General features: G+C 43.3%; 1 protein-coding gene across 2 annotated transcripts in view; it reads left to right on the top strand.

Moving 5' to 3' along the window:
* camsap2a (calmodulin regulated spectrin-associated protein family, member 2a) overlaps positions 1–14,119 on the top strand; it is a 188,451-nt gene extending 174,332 nt beyond the window's left edge. For both annotated transcript variants that reach the window (XM_041208046.1, XM_041208047.1), the window contains 5 exons: positions 154–365; positions 769–841; positions 8,325–8,440; positions 11,568–11,686; positions 12,650–14,119. In XM_041208046.1, coding sequence (XP_041063980.1) covers positions 154–365; positions 769–841; positions 8,325–8,440; positions 11,568–11,686; positions 12,650–12,955 — 826 coding nt within the window. In that variant the 3' untranslated portion in view covers positions 12,956–14,119. The remainder of the gene's footprint in view (positions 1–153; positions 366–768; positions 842–8,324; positions 8,441–11,567; positions 11,687–12,649) is intronic.
* Positions 14,120–19,181: the final 5,062 nt, after the last annotated feature.

A 19,181-nucleotide genomic window follows, 5' to 3' on the forward strand; every position in this document is an offset into this window, starting at 1 on the left:
GGACCTAGCATTGCATAAATTGGCTGCTACATTTCCCTACATTACGAGAGTGACCACACTTAAAAACTATAGAGTTGGCTGTGAATTGCTTTGTGATGTCCCACAAAGGCACGATATAAATGCAGGTTTTTTTTTCCTTTCAACTTCCCACAGACTCAAAGCTGAAGAAGAGCGCCAGAAGAAGGAAGATGAAAAATCGCGCAGAGAATTCATTAAACAGGAATACCTAAGAAAGAAACAGCTGAAACTAATGAAAGATATGGATAGTGTGGTAAAGCCTCGTCCCACCAGTCTGAAACTCAAGAAGGCTCGTCCAAAGTCTTTCCGAGAGGATGGATCAAACCCACCTGTCAGGTCATCAGCGGGTAATCAAAACTTTTTATTTTGCAGGTGATGTTTATTTGGAGAGATTATGCTGGTCTTTTGTAGATCATTTTCAGAGTGTCTTACTAACAACAAATGTAATTTGTGGTTACTTAACTTTCTATTACTGTTTGTAACCTACCAATTTGGGAAAACATTAGAGGTGCGAACAAAAAAACTGCAAATGCAGGAGATTTTAAGTATACTAGAAACACAAACAATGCCATTCAGCATCTGAAAGAGAGAAGACTGCTCTGACAAAGGATTCCTTGCACAGAACGTTAACCTATCTCTCTCTTCTCAGATGCTGATTGTTCAGGTACAAAAACAACAAACAACATTTTAAAGAAGTAAACCGTTAGACCTACTACTGCTAATGACAGTTTTATTTTTGCTGTTTTACAGCGTCCTGCTTATCTTTGGCATCATTGAACACAGCAGATGCTGACAGTGTGCATTCAGGAAGAAAAACCCCCAGGTAATAATAATACCTCATATTTAAATACTTTATGGTTGTTCACTGCTATTCCGTGTGATATACAGGGAACAGTTTTGAATAATACTATGAAATTTAGATTGCTGTCTATGACCAAACTTTTTGTCACTTGTATATCATCTCCTGTGTTTTAGCATCAAATTTTGTTTGGTAACACTTCTGTAAAACACCTTGGAATATTTTACTATGTTAAAGGTGCTATATAAATGCAAACTCCTCTTCAGTAAAGAGGAGGTTATGCCTGAACAAACATAATTTTTTTTAGTTCTAATACTGCATTAAAATGTTGATTTAATCCCTGAGAAGACATGCTACAGTATATTGAGGAAGCACAGATGATAAACATGATCTCACACTTCCAAATATCTTTCTACAAATGTAGACTTGGACTTGTTACCATGTAGAGTCCACTCCAATCATCAAAGTTTGAAACATAGGCTGGAATTTTCCGGCCCTGTTGGCGTCAGGCGTTATGGTGGGCAGCATGGGGACAATATGGCAAGACGGCCAAAAATTGATTTACGCCATTGTGAAACCAGTTTACGATCGTCCGCTTCGCCCATCAATGGCGGGCCGTGTTTTCCACCGCCGCTCACCAAGAATTTGCATCTAATTATAAGCCCTGTGCACCAGAATCACCTCCTGACATCAAATTTACTGCCCACGTCGGCGTGACTTAAGAACAACATGCTTCATGTCTGCCTTTAAAAGGCATGCACTTCACAAGCTGAATTTCGAGGGGAACTCGGAGGTGAATGCACACAATCTTGTGCAGTGCTCATGAACATGGCCTGTAAGACATGAAGGAAGAGGCATTGCATATTCTCGAGGGGCACAGGCAAGTCCCTTTTTCCCGGCTGGCCTTTAGTGCGGTGCTGGGGCAAGGGCTCCAGTGTGGGTCAGGTCAGGGGTGGAGGGGTGTGTGGGGGGGCAAGGCAGCACAGACTAATACACAACGCATGCCGGGGGAGGTTGGCGTGAGGGGGTTGAGGGAAGCGGCCACACCATCGGAAAAGCTTGTCAAAAGTGAACGTTCTTCCACAGCTGAGACCGTTGAGCAGCCACTCCATTGACATGCTTGGAGTTGGGCCTCTGAAGCTTTTCCGCCCGCTCAAGCAACGCAAAAGCATGAAGGTGCCACCAGGTGCTCCAGAACTTTTCACCGCTTGGGTGCAGACTGCAAATTCACGTGCACTAGAGGGCAGCAGAGCAATTGGCAGACTGGACAGTGCAGCCTTGCAGCGCAGGTTAGGAGAATGCCTGTGCCTGAGCTGAGAGCACAGCATGCAGTCCAGTGGCCAAAGCTAACCAATCGGTGAAGTGGAGTGGGGCGGAGGTGGGTGGGGTTTCGGACAGCCAATGAACGCACAACACAGTGGCCAACTAAGTGGTGGCCAGCACTCTCCTGCATGCATGAACAGGCCTTCAGACTTAACCAAGAGATGTTCTTAGTACACGTGTGCTAACCCACACATCTCTCCTTGATCCTGCAGGAGGATCAGGATCATGGAGCCTGGTGATTTAGCAGTATGCCTCATGGCTTACAGAAACCAGAGAAGAAGAAGAATAGAGTGACAGAGGTGCCTGGCTCAGCAAAGGGAGAAGCACCTCTCTCGAGATTAATGGGTGGCAGGGCCTGCTGCGCATGCAGCTAAAGATCCACAGAGAGCTGTTGCTCATAGGCACCTCACTAGACCCAGGGTCTATAGACAACACCTGTCATTCCTGCAGATGATCGAGAATCAGTGTCGCTGAAGACCGCTCATGTCTAGGGAACTGGCCGGTCACATATGCCACCGGCTGTAGGATTTGGTGCCATGGGGACATGGAGGGAATCCACTGTTGGTGGCCATGAAAATGACCGCAATGCTCAATTTTTAAGCCAGTGGCTCCTTCCAGTGCTCCACAGGTAACCTGTGTGGGATCTCTCAAGCCTCCACACACAAATGTATCCAGGTCACAGACGCCATCTTCGTGAAGGCACAGAACTTTGTGCATTTCACCTGGGATCAGGAAAGCCAGGACGCAAGGGCACTGGGATTTGTGCAGATCTCTGGTTTTCCACAGGTGTAGGGTGTGATCGACTGCATTCACGTGGTGCTTAGATCTCTGTGGCAACAAGCAGTCAACTACGTCAACCACAAAGGCTTTCACTCACTAAATGTTCAGCTGGTGTGCTTCCACCACAAACGCATCCTACAGGTCTGCGCACAATTCCCAGGGAGCTATTAGCAGGTCGCAGATCCCTGACATCTTCCAGGGTCCAGAGAAGCTGCAGGGTTGGCTCCTCGGGGACAAGGGCTACCCACAAAGGATGTGGCTGGTGCCACCCATGCAGTGGCCTCAGGCTGCAGCAGAGCGACCAATTCATGCCGCGACCCAGACTTTGGTGGAGCAAATGATAGGCACCTTGAAAATGAGGTTCCAGTGTCTTGACAGGTCCAGTGGAGCATTGCAATACAGTCTCCAGAGAGTGTCGTGCATCATCGTAGCTTGTTGCATGCTCCACAACCTGGTGCTGCAACGGGCGAGGACCTGGCTGGGCAGGAGATGGAGGGGCTACACGCATTCTCCGATGAGGAGGATGTCAAAGGGGATGATGGTGATGATGTCCTTGAAGGCGAGGATGCTGGTGATGAGGCCATCACACTAGCCAGGCGAGACAGGCACTCGGGAGGTCTTCATAGACAAAAGATTTGTGGAGTATGAAGACGAGATGCTGTGAGGACAGTCCTGACATCCTCACCTTGCATCTGTAAACGTTTGACACCTGTGTGGCTGATGGCAGCGCACATACCCTCAGCGCTTAGGTTCATGTCATGGAGACACAGCAGAGGCCTTAATAGTTGCACGATTCCAGGAGGACGATGACAACATGCAGTGAGGACACTTGATAGATCTTTACATTGCTTCTGTGAATGTCTGACTCCTGTCTGGCTGAGGATAGCTCGCTTGTGCTCTGATCAGGAGTATATCATGGAGACGCAGTCGTGAAACTTTAAATGCACCTGATCCTTTAGCACCTGACCCTTTCAGGAGTACAGTGTCACCGGCCACAGATGCTGAAGAGATGGGGGCCAGCTCCAAGTCAAAGGTGCTGAGAGCACACAGAGAGAATGATGGAACTTGGTGACTCCTGCCCACGACATTCTGGCAGCAATAACAAGCACTGTCGAGGTGCAGGCACCACTAATGTGTCCAGTGAGTGTGAAGCTGGATTATCACTTTGGGCTGAAGGTTACATACTGCACAGGGATGAGGCCCTGTACTGAGACAACTGCCTTTATCTTGTGCACGACCTAAGGTCTCACATCTGAGTGACACGAACACTGCTCATCAGAACAAGTAGCCATAGACTGGGAGACATTCTTGGGAGTTTATTTACAATAGTGAACATTAAGTACAAGCGATTTACACCCATGCCCAGGTTGTACAACTACATTTTCTTAACCGTCCTAACCCTGCCGCTACGTTTGATGCTCCCCGGACATCTACAGTGGAGGTGGGGGCAGCCTGCCGACTGCTACGGTCCTGTTTGTAATGACCATAGTGGGCACCCACGGGAGGTCCTGCTCTGTGCCAGTGGCACCCTCCTTGGCCTGTGGAGCTGGAGCTGCTGGGATCACAGGCAATTCGGATGGGCCGGAGACTCCTGGAGTCACCGGGGCGTCAAGGTGTGCACCTGCTGATCCTCCTCCCTTTGGGTGCCCGAGAGCCCCTGGCTTACTCCTTGAGGTGAAGGGGAAGCTGGAATGAGATCGAGCTGCCCAGCACCCCTCTCACATTGACACTGTTGGAGGCCATCTATGGCATCAGCGATGTGTTCCGCCCACGCAAGCAGTACACGACCAATATCTGTACCAAGGTCTCCATGGTGGCCGCCATCCTATCAGTGTTGACCTCGGTGCGTTGACATGCCAGTGCTATCACCTCAGAGTGAAGGTGGACAGACTCCTCCATCATACCTTGCAACCTGAGGAGTGCAGTGGACATCCCTTCCTGATGTTCCCAAGCTTGACTTTGCAGCTTCAGCAACTGAGGTATGACCGAGTCTAGAAGCTCCTCATCTGACTCGGACTCAGCAGATTTCCGGCCTCCAGCAGTCCCCCGAGTGCCAGAAACCAGGGAAGTCCCTGCCGCCGCCTGCTGTGGATCAGACAGTGTGATGTGCTCACCAGATTGTGACCCCAAGGCTACTCTAGAACTAGGTCCAACCGAGGTGTATGTCTGCGCTGGCGGAGGGCATGGGTGAGCGTTGTGACAGGTCTTCGATTAGGGTGTCATCAGATTTTTATTCTGGGTTGTCTTCAGGACTTGAGTTGGGGACCCAGCTCGTGGACCCCTTGGCTGCTTCCCAGATGTGGTTGTGAAAGCAAGGAGAGATAATTAGTGCATGGCAGGGGACTGCGGAACAGGGGAACTCACAGCATGGTAGTCTGCTGGATGTTACGCTGTTGGATCCTCATTTGGTTGAGCACTGCCAGCCTCGCGTCAGCACAGGAATGGTCCAGATCTTCACTGGCTAGCTGAATGACTCTATTTTCAAAGTCTGTGAGGACCTTGATGTCCGGCATTCCTCCACCAGTCTGCAACCTCTCTTTTTTTGTTGTGGGCCAGCTTGTCCTGCATGAAGACAGATGGAGAGAGTGTAAGCAGGATGCCTGCCAGGCCAAATGAGAAGAATGCCTGGCATGTGTGGGTGGTGAGTGGTTCCATGGACAGGATGAGGACAATCCACAGGAGGTTAGCACCACCCAGCAAAGGGCAGATGAAGGTGTGTGTGTGAGAGAGTGAATAGTGATATCTCTTGAAATGGCAGTGAGTGAGATCCCTGTGGATGTATAATGGGTTTGTGAGTGTGCGGGGGTTGAGAGTGACGAGAAGAGTGACTTATACTGGCGGAACAGAGGAGGTCATTCATCCTCTTTCGGCATTGGGTGGCTGTCCTCTTTTGCAGGGCGTTGGCACTGACCACTGCTGTCACTGCCTCTCATGCTGGATTGGTAACCTTCGGCCAGAGCTGGGGTAGAGGTCTTTGTAGAGAGTCTCCACTGCATCCAGTAGGTGCCCGAAGAAGGCATTGCTAAATTTGGGGGTAGCATGTTTCCTCCCTTTGGCGGCCATAACTTTGCAGTAGCTTCCAATCCCTTGAGAGTACTAGGTCTCTGCAGGGGCACCCTTTAATTATGGCACCCGGATTACTGAAGGCCTGAGGTGACGGTGGGGCGGGCAAATCAGAGGCTGCCCTGCCAGTGATCCAACATGTTTTCCAGGAATGCATTGTTAGTGGGGCAGGACGTGCCACGAATGGGACGACACAGCGTGAAAGCCCACTATTGTGGCTGGCAGGTAAAATGTCTTTTCCCCCGCCTGCTTCCACACTTTGTGCAAATCTGGGATGATTCCACCCATAATCTGAAATTAGATGCCAGATAGGTGGTTTTAATTTGTGATAAATTATTACCAGGTATCTTAACAATTGATAAAAGCAAAAAACTGTGGATGCTGGAAATCCAAAACAAAAACAAAAATACCTGGAAAAACTCAGCAGATCTGGCAGCACATCTGCGGAGAGGGACACAGTTAACGTTTCGAGTCCGTGTGACTCTGTTGAAGGTACTTTTGGTTTTGTCTTAACAATTGATGTTAAATTGAGGCTGAGTAAGTTTCTAAGAGTTAAATATCCTCTCTCATCATGATTTCTTTTGTAAGTAAGTTGCTTCACCCGTGTGTTAGTTATAGAAAACCAGGCAGTGAACTGATTTAAACATTGCTTTAATACAATCTATTGGTTGCACCCATGAGTGATGCTATTATGTTACTGTCCTTGAGAAGGAAAAATAAGTAGTGTTGAATACATTTTGGATTAGGTTCCTGAATTCTGTGTTATTTTAGAAACTGAAGAGTAGCTTTTAAAATTCTTAAGGCACAGCATAGAAAGTTAGTAAACATAAGCATTTATTGTTCAATTTATTGAACATTGTACAATATTAACATCTGCAACAGTTAGCACCTCCCAGTAAAGGAAGTTACCTAGAATTTAATACATTCTAGCTGCAACATAGCTTCAAGGTCATTGGGCAGAACTTTATGATCCTCTGCAGGCGGGTTTTCAGGTGGTTGGGGGTGCATGGCTGTAAAATGCCATGGGTGCCTTTCCTGGTGCCTGCCCAACCCCCCCACCCCATCTTAGTAACGGAGCAGGAGGCTTCCCGCCTGCCCTTGTGCCAATTTAGGCCCTTAAGTGGACAATTAATGGCTACTTCCCACCTCCACCACTATTTCACAGGTGACGGGCTAAGGCCGACAACAGATTGGAAACCTGGCAGGTAACAATGCTCGGGTGGGAAAGTGGTGGAGTGTGGCGGGGATTGGGGTGTCTCCTTTTGGGCTTCCCTGTTTCGATTGTAGACCTCTCTCCCCTCCCCTTATCCCCACCCCACCAAGCTCCAGACACTCACACATTTCCCTTCCCTCCCTGCCCTGTCCACATCAGCCCCCAAGTCTCCTCGTCCCCATGATAGGGCCTGCCAGCCTGGCTCTGGTGATACCCCACCCCCTCCCCGCTTGCATCTGGCTCCAGCAACGAACATTGTTGGGGACTGGCTGCAGTTCCAGCAGTGGTCACCGCTTCTAGTGGCGCTGCTGAGACCAGAAATTCCAGAGCAGTGTCCAGGACAAAGGGGTGGAAGTCTCGCCTCAAGGTAATTAACATCCCAATGGACTTTAAATTGCTGCCAAACCATATGACTGGGCAGGAGCAGAAGATATGGCCATTTCTGCTTCTGCCCGCCTGATCAGTAGACATAAAATCCAGCCCATTGTTTCATAAGATTCAAAAGAAAACTGTCAGCGGTGGCTCAGTAGCACAATTGTTATTGGGTCGGATGGTTGTGTTTGGGTTTGACTCCAGAGACTTGAGCACAAAAGTCTAAGCTGACACTCCAGTGCAGTGCAGAGGGAAGACTTCACTGTCAGAGATACTGTGCTTCGAATGGAACATTAAAATGAATCCCCATCTACACTTTAATGTGGGCATAAATAATTCCATGCCATTATTTCGAAGAGCAGCAAAGGAGCTTTCCCAGGTGTCTGGACCAATACTTATCCATCAATCAACATCAGTAAAACCAATTCTCTGGTCATTATCATGTTACTGTGTCTAGGCGTTTGTTGTGTGCAAATTGGCTGTCATATTTCCTGCATTACAACAGTGACTCCTTTGGAAGTACTTCATTGACTGTAAAACAATTTTGGATCTCCTGAGGTTGTGAAAGGCACTGTACAAGTGCAAATCTTTATATTGTTGATGGAACAAGGAATTAAGTGTCTAGAACGAAGGAATTTTCCCTGTGATCGTTTGCCAATTAGAAATCATAACTGGCATATTTATTCATTCTATAAAAATTCTTATGAATTAATTGAGGATTTTTCATTTCACAATTTAAAAAAAATGAATGTACAGGACGGAATCAGTTGATGGATTTATGTCACCAAGCTGTTCTGTCAATCGCAGTGGTGAAAAAGACTGGGAGAATGATTCAACAACTTCCTCAGTGGCTTCTGCAACAGAGTACACAGGTAATGTTCTCTAATATTCTTATATATTACTTTACAATTGGTGCCTTTATATTCACGTTCTCCCCATCAGTGATCCCACATAGACAGATTGCCAAAGTGAATCTTCTGTAGGCTTACATAGTGTATACAACACAGAAACAGGCCTTTCAGCTCAACTTGCCTGTGCTGCTGCTTATACTCCACATGAGTCTTCTCTCATTCTATCTACCTTATTTTAACCTTTCAGCATATCTTTCTATTTCCTTTTCTCTTATGTACTCATCTAGTTTTCTTTTGAAAGCATCTAATTTATTTGCCTCAATCACTTCCTGTGGTAGTGAGGGCCACATTCTAGCAACTCTTGGTGTAAAGAAATTGGATTCACAGTAACTATCTTTTATTTATAGACCCTGTTTTTAAGAGTCTCCCACAAATGGAACATTCTCTCCACGTCAACCCTGTCTAACCCATTCATAATTTTAAAGGCCTCTATCAAATCTCTGCTTTTTATGGAATAAAATCATAGAATAGTTAAAGCACAGAATGAAACTATTTGGCCCATCTTGTCAGTGCTGGCCCTCAGAAGGAACAATTCACCTAGTGCCCACCCTTACCTTTTATTTCTTTCAAAAGAAAAAGTCCCAGCTTGTTCAGACTTTCCTGATAGCTGCAGTCTGAATAACTACCCTTTACTCCTACTCTTTGCATTCCATATTTTTAGCCGATTTGTTATCCTTTTAGCTTTGATCGCCTGACTCCACAGCTGTAATGTTTGTCGTGGGCTACCATGTCTGGTACCTTATCAAAATGTAGTCACCTATTTTAGAAAAGCTTTTATGTTCTGCTTGGTTTGCAGTGTAGGCACTTTAAATCCAGGCTCATTCCAGGTTCTGGAATGCGATGCCAAACCAACTTCATGTTTTACAGTTTCATCATCTGATTTTCTGGTCTCCATGTAAGCTATTGAGAAATTGAAGACCCACTTTTCAGGCGTGCATGTACATTAAGGTGCAAGGACAAGCCAAGAATTTATCGCTCAGCTGCCTCCGTATGTCAGTCAGTTTGCACCATGTTGTGATGCCATTTTCATCAAGCGAGCTGTCACATTTGACCAGCTCAACAATTGCAGCCAGTTGCAGAATGGAACAGTGACTGCTTGTGGGACCCACAAAAAACGTTGTTGACTTTGGCTGCCTGTGTATAAGTTAACTCACTTTTACTTGCTAGTTGACAGCCTTCCAGTGAGTGCCTAAAACTTTGGGCGGGATTTTTTTTGCCCTGGACTTCCTGGATTTGGAAAGAATTTGAGCCTGCTTTTTAACTGGGGGAAGGAATATGGGTAGTGTTCTAGGACCAACTATCTTCAGCTGCTTCATCAACGATCCCCCCTCCATCATAAGGTCATAAGTGAGGATGTTCGCAGCTGATTGGACAATGTTTACCATTCGTGACTCCTCAGATACTAAAGCAGTCTGTGTCCATGTGCAGCAAGACCTGGGCAATATCCAGGCTTGGGCTGACAAGTGGCAAATAACATACATGCCACACAAGTGCCAAGCAATGACCATCTCCAACAAGTGAGAATCTAACCATCTCCCCCTGACATACAATGGCATCACCATCACTTAATCCCCAACTATCAACATTCTGGGGGCTACGTTGACCAGAAACTGAACTGGACCAGCCATATGAATACTATGGCTACAAGGGCTGGTCAGAGACTGGGAATTCTGAAGACAGTAACTCACCTACTGACTCCCCAAAGCCTGCCAACTATGAACAAGTTAGAAGTGTGATGGAATACTCTCAACTTGCCTGGATAAGTGCAGCTCCAACAACGCTGAAGAATCTTGACATTCGAGACAAAGCAGCTCGCTTGATTGGTACCCCATCCACCAGCTTCGATATTCACTCCCTCCACCACTGACGCACAGTGGCAGCAGTGTGTACCACCTACAAGTTGCACTGCAGCAACTCACCAACACTTCTTCGACAGCATCTTCCAAACCTGTGACTTCTACCACCTTGAAGGACATGGGCAGCATGTATGGGAACACAACCACCTGCAACTTCCCCTCCAAGTCACTCACCATCCTGATTTGGAGATTTATTGTCATTCCTTTGCTGTTGCTGCAGCAAAATCTGGAGCTCCCTCCCTAACAGCATTTTGAACGTACCTATGTCAAATGGACTGCAGCAGTTCAAGAAGGCAGCTCACCATCGCCTCCTCAAAGGGTAATTAGGGTGCTGGCCTAGCTAGCAGTACTCATATCCTGTGAACAAATAAAAAAATATTGGCTGGAACCAGGTTAGGCCAAGATCCTGCCCAATTAATAACAGACCTTTAAATTCCACTCGGGTGAGCTTTGGGTGGATATTTCCCACATCAAGGGAGGATATTAAGGGGAGTCACAAAATTCCGTGGTAAATTCTTCCATTTTATGCCCTTGCAGGACCTCAGTGTAACTTAGTTAAGAGTTACTAAAAGACTCTTTTTGACACTCCAAACATTCACTAGAATAAGGTAACCCTAAAGGGGAATAGTTAACCTTCTGTAATAGAAATGGCTCCAGTGGGAGCTGAAGAATGGGAGAGGAGAAGAATGTTTCTTCGATTTAGTTGGGGGCAGAGGTACCTTTGATGCAGTGTCAAGGCACTGCTGCACAATGAGGCTGAATCAAGTCAGACATGGGCGAGAGCTGCTGACATGTGAACCTTGCAGGCACCAATGGCTTGTCCTGGCTATGTAAATAATTTGTCTCCCCAATTTGGACAAAGGTCACGAGCTGCTGATTGGGGAGAGCATTTTGCTCTGTTGAACTTAACATGGTCCTTGTCCTTGAATTGGACCATTTTAATTTAAACTTGAAGCTAGAACTTTCAAGACTGACATATTTATAAAGGAGAGCTAGATATTTTATAACATGTCATATTTCTTCTATCTTTTGTAAGTTATAATTTTGTATATGTAATTCATATGGGTTTAGTGGATAATTAAAGTGAGGACCTAAATGTAGCTTGGGTAGAAGTAATACTTCTTGTTAACCTCATGCTGTAAAACGTTCATCAGTTGATGCAAAAAGATAACGACATATGGTATTGTGGTTCTTTTGAAGTATGTATTTATAATTCCTTTATATATTTGCAGGACCAAAGTTATATAAGGAACCCAGTGCAAAATCAAACAAGCACATAATTCAGAATGCAATCTCTCATTGCTGTTTGGCTGGAAAAGTCAATGAGAATCAGAAAAATAAAATACTTGCGGTAAGATCTAGATTCCTAATATCATCTGTAGTATTGCCAAAACCAACCTTTGTTTTAAAAACCAAACGACTGTAGTTATTTAATGCTATTTAATTCAATGCAGCCAAGTCCAAAACTGAGCTGTCTATCTTCACCAGTCATGAAAAGATTTTCATTTAATTTAAAGTCTTCATTTTTGTAGTGTTTGCTGTAGGATTAAGTGTATGATGAGTGGAGTACATTTTTGTTCGTCATTCCCTTTAAATTTTTTTGTGGAATGCGTGGTACGATCTCTTTAGTGCACAGTCCTTTTCAAATTTTGTTGCACATGCGTTAATTTAAAGGGACCAACTTATGAGCGGCCTGCACAGAGACGATCTGATTGCTGGGCAGATTTGAAGCTTAGAGGAAACAATGTGTGTGCTATTAGCAATTTTTTCTGGCAAAGGCAAACTATTTTTTTGTTAAATCAGATCTTTTTACATACAGACTCATCATAATTAAAATTAACAAATGATTAGAATCATTTGTACAGGTGTATAAAGCACCTCCCCATGCCTTTTTTGAGTTTTGTTTTTTATGTTGCTGGATGGTTTAGTTTTGGTTAAGAGAAAACAACCTTGAATTAACAAGTGTAGAGTGTATTCACTCATTTTAATATTGTCTATTACAGTTGTTTATGTTCTTGTACAGTGCATAAGGCATTGATTCCTTTCTCAGATGCATGCACCTGGTGTGACCAAATACCTGAATTAAGGGTTTACCTACATGAGACACCACAGCTGTGTTCAGTTGTAGCACTGTTATTACCACACTGGCTGGGATCAACCAGCTCAGCCTAGTACAAGGATTATTCCCTTCTGTGTGGATTGTTGGCTCTCTGTGACTTTTAGTTCAGTCACATGTTCCTATAGTATGTTAAAATACACTTTCATTAGGTTAAAGATGACCAAATTATCACAGCTCTATTTTGTGTATTTTTAGGAAATGGAGAATTCTGAAGCCAATAACTTTTTGATCCTTTTCCGGGATGCTGGTTGCCAATTCCGTTCACTCTATACCTACAGTCCAGAAACCGAAGAAATTATTAAGTTGGCAGGAATAGGGCCTAAAAACATTGGAAAGAAAATGATCGAGGGACTCTACAAGTACAACTCTGACCGCAAGCAGTTTAGTCGCATTCCTGCCAAATCTTTGTCTGCCTGTGTGGACGCAATTATCATCCATAGCTACCTGTGGCAGTATAAAAGACCCAACACACCCAAAAAGCTCACCCCAACAAGGTCATAGTAAGGAGAGCCATCGTGAGAACATTTAATGGCATTAAACAATTGCACTTCACCATAACTTCCATGAGGAGAAGGGGTTTTCTAGTTGCCAAGAGCAACTCTTGTTTGTAGATTTGATAATATATCTAGTATGTTCAACAATTGAAAACTGGACACCAAACTCTGCTTTCATAATGCACAACTGGAATGTATGTGTTAAGAGACATTGAAGGACGTCACTATTGCAATTAGAGGTAAAACAATTAATTGTGAAGTGATATTACCTTGATCATGCTTGTCGTTTTCTACTTGCTAATTAATGTGACATCAATACCATAACTCAAATTGTTTGGTACACTGGAGGATCTGAATGTTACATGTTTAAACTAGCAAGTAATATTTTTGCCTTAGTCACATTTTTCATGTTTTTACAACTGCCATAAGATTCTGTTAATGCTATATTTTAAAGGGTAGGTATTTTATATGCATACAGCGTTCCACAGTATTCGCCATATCTGCATAAATGGGCTGATGTTGGCTGATTAATCCGAAAGGGTGCTATGTTAGTGTTTAACTTTAATTCAAGGGTACTGTCCTGGTACATTATTTTCCAGAATATCTACTGGAAGCAGGTTTTGTACCAGTATTGACAATTCACCCAAAAATGTTTAGTTCTTCAATGTTCGGAGTGCAGCATCCTTGACTTGGTTAAGACATTTTTAAGCCATCATGGTAAGAAAACCTTAATCTGTGCTGGCAATCCTAGTATTGCTGCTGACTACACTACTGATGTGTGCAACATAAGCCTCATTAGTGATTAGTGTTGCCTGTGATTTCTATTGTTTTACTTGATGCCCTCTTAATAGGTACAGTGTACCTTGAACATCAAGAAAGGATAGTGATAGTAATAGTGTTGTGAGTGATGAGTGGACGTAGAGGCCAAATTCTGACACCAGGTCAGCTGTACCGAAGCTAGACAATAAGGCAAAGGTCGTTGACTGAAGAAAATTATGGAAATTGGAAAGAAACGAGACTTTTAAAATCATTTTAATTCTATGGCTAGACTAGTGATCCATATGTGTTTGTTTTAAGCAGCATGAAATTTAAACAGCTAGAGGATCATAATTCACATTCCATCTTTTTGAGGAATCATTCCATTTGTGAATAAAGTGCAAGTTTATCTTTGTCAAGATGCAATGCTCCTGCTTATTTAAATGTGTTGGAAAAATAAAGCTGTATTCAGACAACTTTAAGTAATATCTTTGGTGCTCCAACTGAATTAGGGGCCACAAATTGTGATGATTGGGTGTACAGCATTCCGAATTGCAATCTCACAGTACTGACTAGCTTTTACTTACAAAAGTTGCTCAAGGATATCCTAGAGTGTTATTTGAATAATTAGCATTGGGATGCTTTTTCCTTGTGTTTCTGCTGCACAAACGCTATTTGATTTGACCAAATAGCACACCAGATATCATTCCCTCTCTTTCTATACTCCTCCACCCCAAAGAAAATTCACACATTGTGTCGCAAAAGTTTTATCAAATGATTTTTAATTTATCGCCACAATCCCTGCTTATGGAGCATGAGAATTTTTGTTTAGTTTAGTGTTGCTATCAACCTTGTTATAGAATTGCTTTTTAAGCATGCTGTCTAGCTGTTTCTAAAATTTAACCCATTATAAACTCTGGTTTTGATAAGTTTTTTTCTTCCTTTTTTTATGCTTCATGATATGGAGCACTTTGTTATTAAGGCTTTTGAGATTTTTAATTTATACTGTTATTTTCAACAAATCTATCATCAGAATTCAAGCCATCAAGCCATCCTTGAACTGATTTAACTTTAGCAACTTGCATTCTCCTCTCTTTTCTTCTTTTCATATCTCCCCATTTCCTGTTCTGGTTCTCCTTGACCCAGTACACACCTTTTAAATCCCTCACACTGTTCCTTTACATCTGCCACTGATGATATTTTGTTTTCTTTTTATTCTACCACAGTGCATGTAATCCCTTTCTCTCACCTGATACTCGTCTTCCTCCCTTCTGTCTCCCTCACCACCACCATATGCTCACTGTGCCTCTTACTCCTCTCCTATGATGCATGCTATTTCCCTTGCCATGCAGCCGCATTGTCTGTTGCTCCCCTGTTCATGACACTAGCTGTGTCTTTCCTCTTCCCATGTCACTCACAGTCTCCCTTTCCGTATTCTCTGGCTCATTCCTCTCAGATGCTGTGCTCCAACTCTGCTGTCTTCTTTAGTCTGACTTAGAATTACAAGTGATGTGTTATGACGTGGCAAATAACATGGGCCAGGTGGGACAAGGGAAACTTGGTCGCACTATCACAACGGTTTTGCAATTTGTATTTATTACGAGAAGATGTGTACACTGAATTCAGAAGTAACGAGTCTACCAAGACCTTTAGAGATTTTAAAAATTAAATTAAAATATTTACTAACAAAATTAAAAATTTCAAGCACATACATAAGATTACACTTATTACGATAACAACTCCTAAAATTCCTGATTAACTTGACTCCCAGTTGCACACCCCCTTTAAAATTTAAAATCTATTTTGGACTGTTGCCTTAAACAAACACAAGTTAACACTGTACCTACTTGACAGTGGAATTCCAAATTGCTTTTCCCCAACTTCAGTTACTTTACATAGCAGAGTTATGCACAAAGTGTTGAAGGCTTCTTGAAGGCTGTTTCACACACCCCTGTTAGATCTTACATGGCCCTCTCTTCACATAGCCTTTCATTCTCCTTTATATATGTTTCTCTCTCTTTAATATGTAAATTCTATTGTTCCATATGTCTTTGAAACTATATCTTCCTCATAGTATAAAAACTTTCACGTTGCCAATATTGTCAGTAACCTTTTAGGAAAAATAAACACACTCCTTGGCCTTGCTTATTTGGTTAGTTGTAAACAAACTAACATCCTTTGAAATCCAACAGTCCCTTCCCTTATCAAAAAATGCAAATTCCCTTTACAACTTACATGTTAAGCCAGCATCCATGTTTACTCATTAGCATTTCAAGCATATTTCTACATCTAGCTTCTTTTGATGATTTCAAGCTTGCAGTCTACTTGACTCCAAACGTAATTAAATCACTCAGACAGAATCACCTATTCTTACACTCATTAACCTACTTTACAATAAACCGGAAAAATATTATGAAAATTATTATAGTTTTGTCACAGATGGCACCATGCATTAGTTACCTTTGTCATACTGTCCCTGTAGTGCTTGCTTACACTGTCATTTTCTGTTGTGTGTGATCACTTTGTCTTATGTGAATTCTTACACTTTTGCTCTTATGAGGTCTTGCTGTGCTGCTTGAGCAAGCTGTGTTCTGTTCACTCTCTTGCATGAAAACTATGCTATTCTTTCTATTTCACATGTCTTTCTAGATTACTGCTATTGTTCTTCTGCTGTATGCTCCCTCGCTTTTGTGGGATCATGGCACATGCCAATATTACCAGTTATGTTGACTCAAAAGTAGCTTTCAGTGCATACAGTCCATCATAGGTAGTTTCATACCTCTTAGACTTTGCAACAACCCGTTGGATCACCTTGAAACTGCTGCATTTATTGTGCTCATTGTGACACAGTTTTCACTACATATGTACGGTCTCATGTATACACTCATACAGTTGCTTTTTCTATTTTGATCATTTCTGGTTTCTGCCTTTTGGTGCTTATGTTTTGTCTCCTTCTCGCTACTTTATATGTTTTCATAGAAATCATAGAATAGTTTCAACACAGGAGGCCATTCACCCATTGCATCCACGACAGCTCTCTGTAAGAGCAATTCAGCTAGTCCCACATCCCTGCCCTTTCCCTGTAGCCCCGCCCACTTTTTATCTTAAGGTGCTTATTCAATTCCTTTTTGAAAGCTGCACTTGAAATTGTCTCTGCCACCCTCTCAGGCTGTGCAACTACTCACTGCATTATAAAGAGGAAGTTTTCTCATGTTGCCTTTGGTTCTTTTACCAATTATTTGAGATCTGTGTCATCTGGTTCTCAACTCCTGCATCAAAGGGAATGGTTTCTCTTTTTCTAGGCTCCTCATGAATCTGAACACTAAATTTCCTCCCAACCTTCTCTTCTCTAAGTTATGCCATGTAACTGAAGTTCCTCATCCCTGGAACTGTTCTTGTAAATCTTTTCTGCAAGGTCTCTATTGTCTTCACATCCTTCCTAAAGAATGTGCCCAGTATTGGACACAGTACTCCAGTTGAGGCTAAATATGTATTTTATAAGGGATTATCATAACTGCCTTGCTTTTGTACTCTATGCCTCTATATCCTTGAGTTTATATTGTCTCTCCTCTTTCTTCCTACCAAAATCAATCAATTCACATTTTTCTGCATTAAATTTCATCTGCCAGCTATCTGCCCATTTCCACCAGCCTGCCTATATCTTTTTGAAGTTTATCACTCACCTTCTAGTTCTCTAGTTCATAATACTTCCAAGTGGGTCATTGGCAAATTTTGAAATTGTGCCCTGTACACCAAAGTCTAAGTCATTAATAAATACTAAGAAAGAGAGGGTCCTGGTACTGACCCCAGGGGAACAACAATATGAAGTCCAAAAAAACAACCATTTACTGCTACTACTCTGTTTTCTGCCACTCAGCCAATTTCATAACCATACTGTCACAGCCATTATTTATCTGCTATTTTATCTGGCATTGTCATTTTTTTCTAGTTTTTATCTTTTCTAAGGAATATCTTGAGCAAATCTCATTATCTGTTGCACAGTAACACATGAATAGACTGCATTATATTGGGTTTACCATACAAAGGATAAATTTAGGATTAACCAAATCAAATATTAAAATGGTACTAGCACGATAGAATCTCAAACTGACCAAATGGTCAGGATCATCAATGGGTCACTTAGATTGTTTTGCATTTTTGAAAACTTCAGAGTGCCAGAAGATCCAGGGAATTCCAGCAGCATGGAATTTTGTACTCCTGGCTGATCCTTTTATTTCAAGTTCTATCTAATATCTAAAGTTCTATATGGAGTAGTATCACTAAAATTTACGATCAAACTGTACATTTTAATATATCTAAAAGAAAAGCCTTAAAAAATCTTATGCTATTTTCTGCTTTTCATCCTATTATTTTTCTTATTTTATATTGCTTATATATTTTAACTTTATAGTTTTCTGTTCAGGCATGATTCTTCAGTGTTTCACTTAATATCCATATCAGTAAATTGGACATTGTTTCCAAAAGCTGTTTTATTCCACTAAAGTAGCCCAAAAGGCCAACAAGACAACTAGTTAGCAGGCCAAGGAGTGCTAGGTGATGCTAATGTAAGGTACCTGATTAGCCTGTGACAGGTTTAAAAATATTGAACAATTTACTTCTAAAAGTAACATATATTACTTGGTGGCCATACCAGCAGCACAAGGAAGGGGGGCACAAAGACGATTTTTAAATTACTATTGAGTGTGAATTAGACCAACGTTTTGCAATGCTGTGATCATAATTGCATCATATTGCAGGCTCAGCAGTGCTTTTGATGTTTGAACTCATTGCAAAAGCTTCGGTTGGAATTTCATGCCCTCCCCTGTGGAGCATTTGGTAGTGGGGATGGCAATGAATTGGGCAGGAGGGTGGTGGGTGGAGACCACCTTCCTTCTACTGCCCAGGCTTAAGTCCGTGGTGAGAAGACCTATGGAAGGACATCCCACCCTGCCGCCAATTAATGCCCACTTAAGGACCTTATCCCATTGGCGTAGGTATTCATCTGAGGGACTCGGCCTTATTGGAAGCCCAAAAAGCAAACCCACTAAGTGCCTGATTGAGAGACTCAACATCGAGAAGGGGGGAGGGGGCCTTGCTGCTGACCCCCCCAACCCTTCCCCCACAATACCCCCCTGTCACCTATGAAACCCCGCCCCTTGCCTCCCTCTCTCTCTCTCTCTCTTCCCCCCCCATCCCCATCCAGCCACCCACCCACTATCACTCAACATTGCCTTGGTCCATGGTGATCTTAGGCCTCGGGTGGGTGTAATACCAACAGCAACCACTGCCTCCCCACTGGCGCTGCTGAGTAATGAAGAGCTGCTGGTCTCTGGTTGGCAGTGCGCAGGGCAGGACTTGGCCCTCGGAGTCCTTGATCCTGGGGAAGGTCCACTGCTGCCCTTAAGGGCCTGATTGGCACCTAATTACGGGCCTTCTTTAAAAGTGGCCACAGGGGCCTCTCACCAGCTCTCCAGCTG

Source organism: Carcharodon carcharias, chromosome 16 (genome assembly GCF_017639515.1).
Source record: "Carcharodon carcharias isolate sCarCar2 chromosome 16, sCarCar2.pri, whole genome shotgun sequence".
In the NCBI taxonomy this organism is placed as follows: Eukaryota; Metazoa; Chordata; class Chondrichthyes; order Lamniformes; family Lamnidae; genus Carcharodon; species Carcharodon carcharias.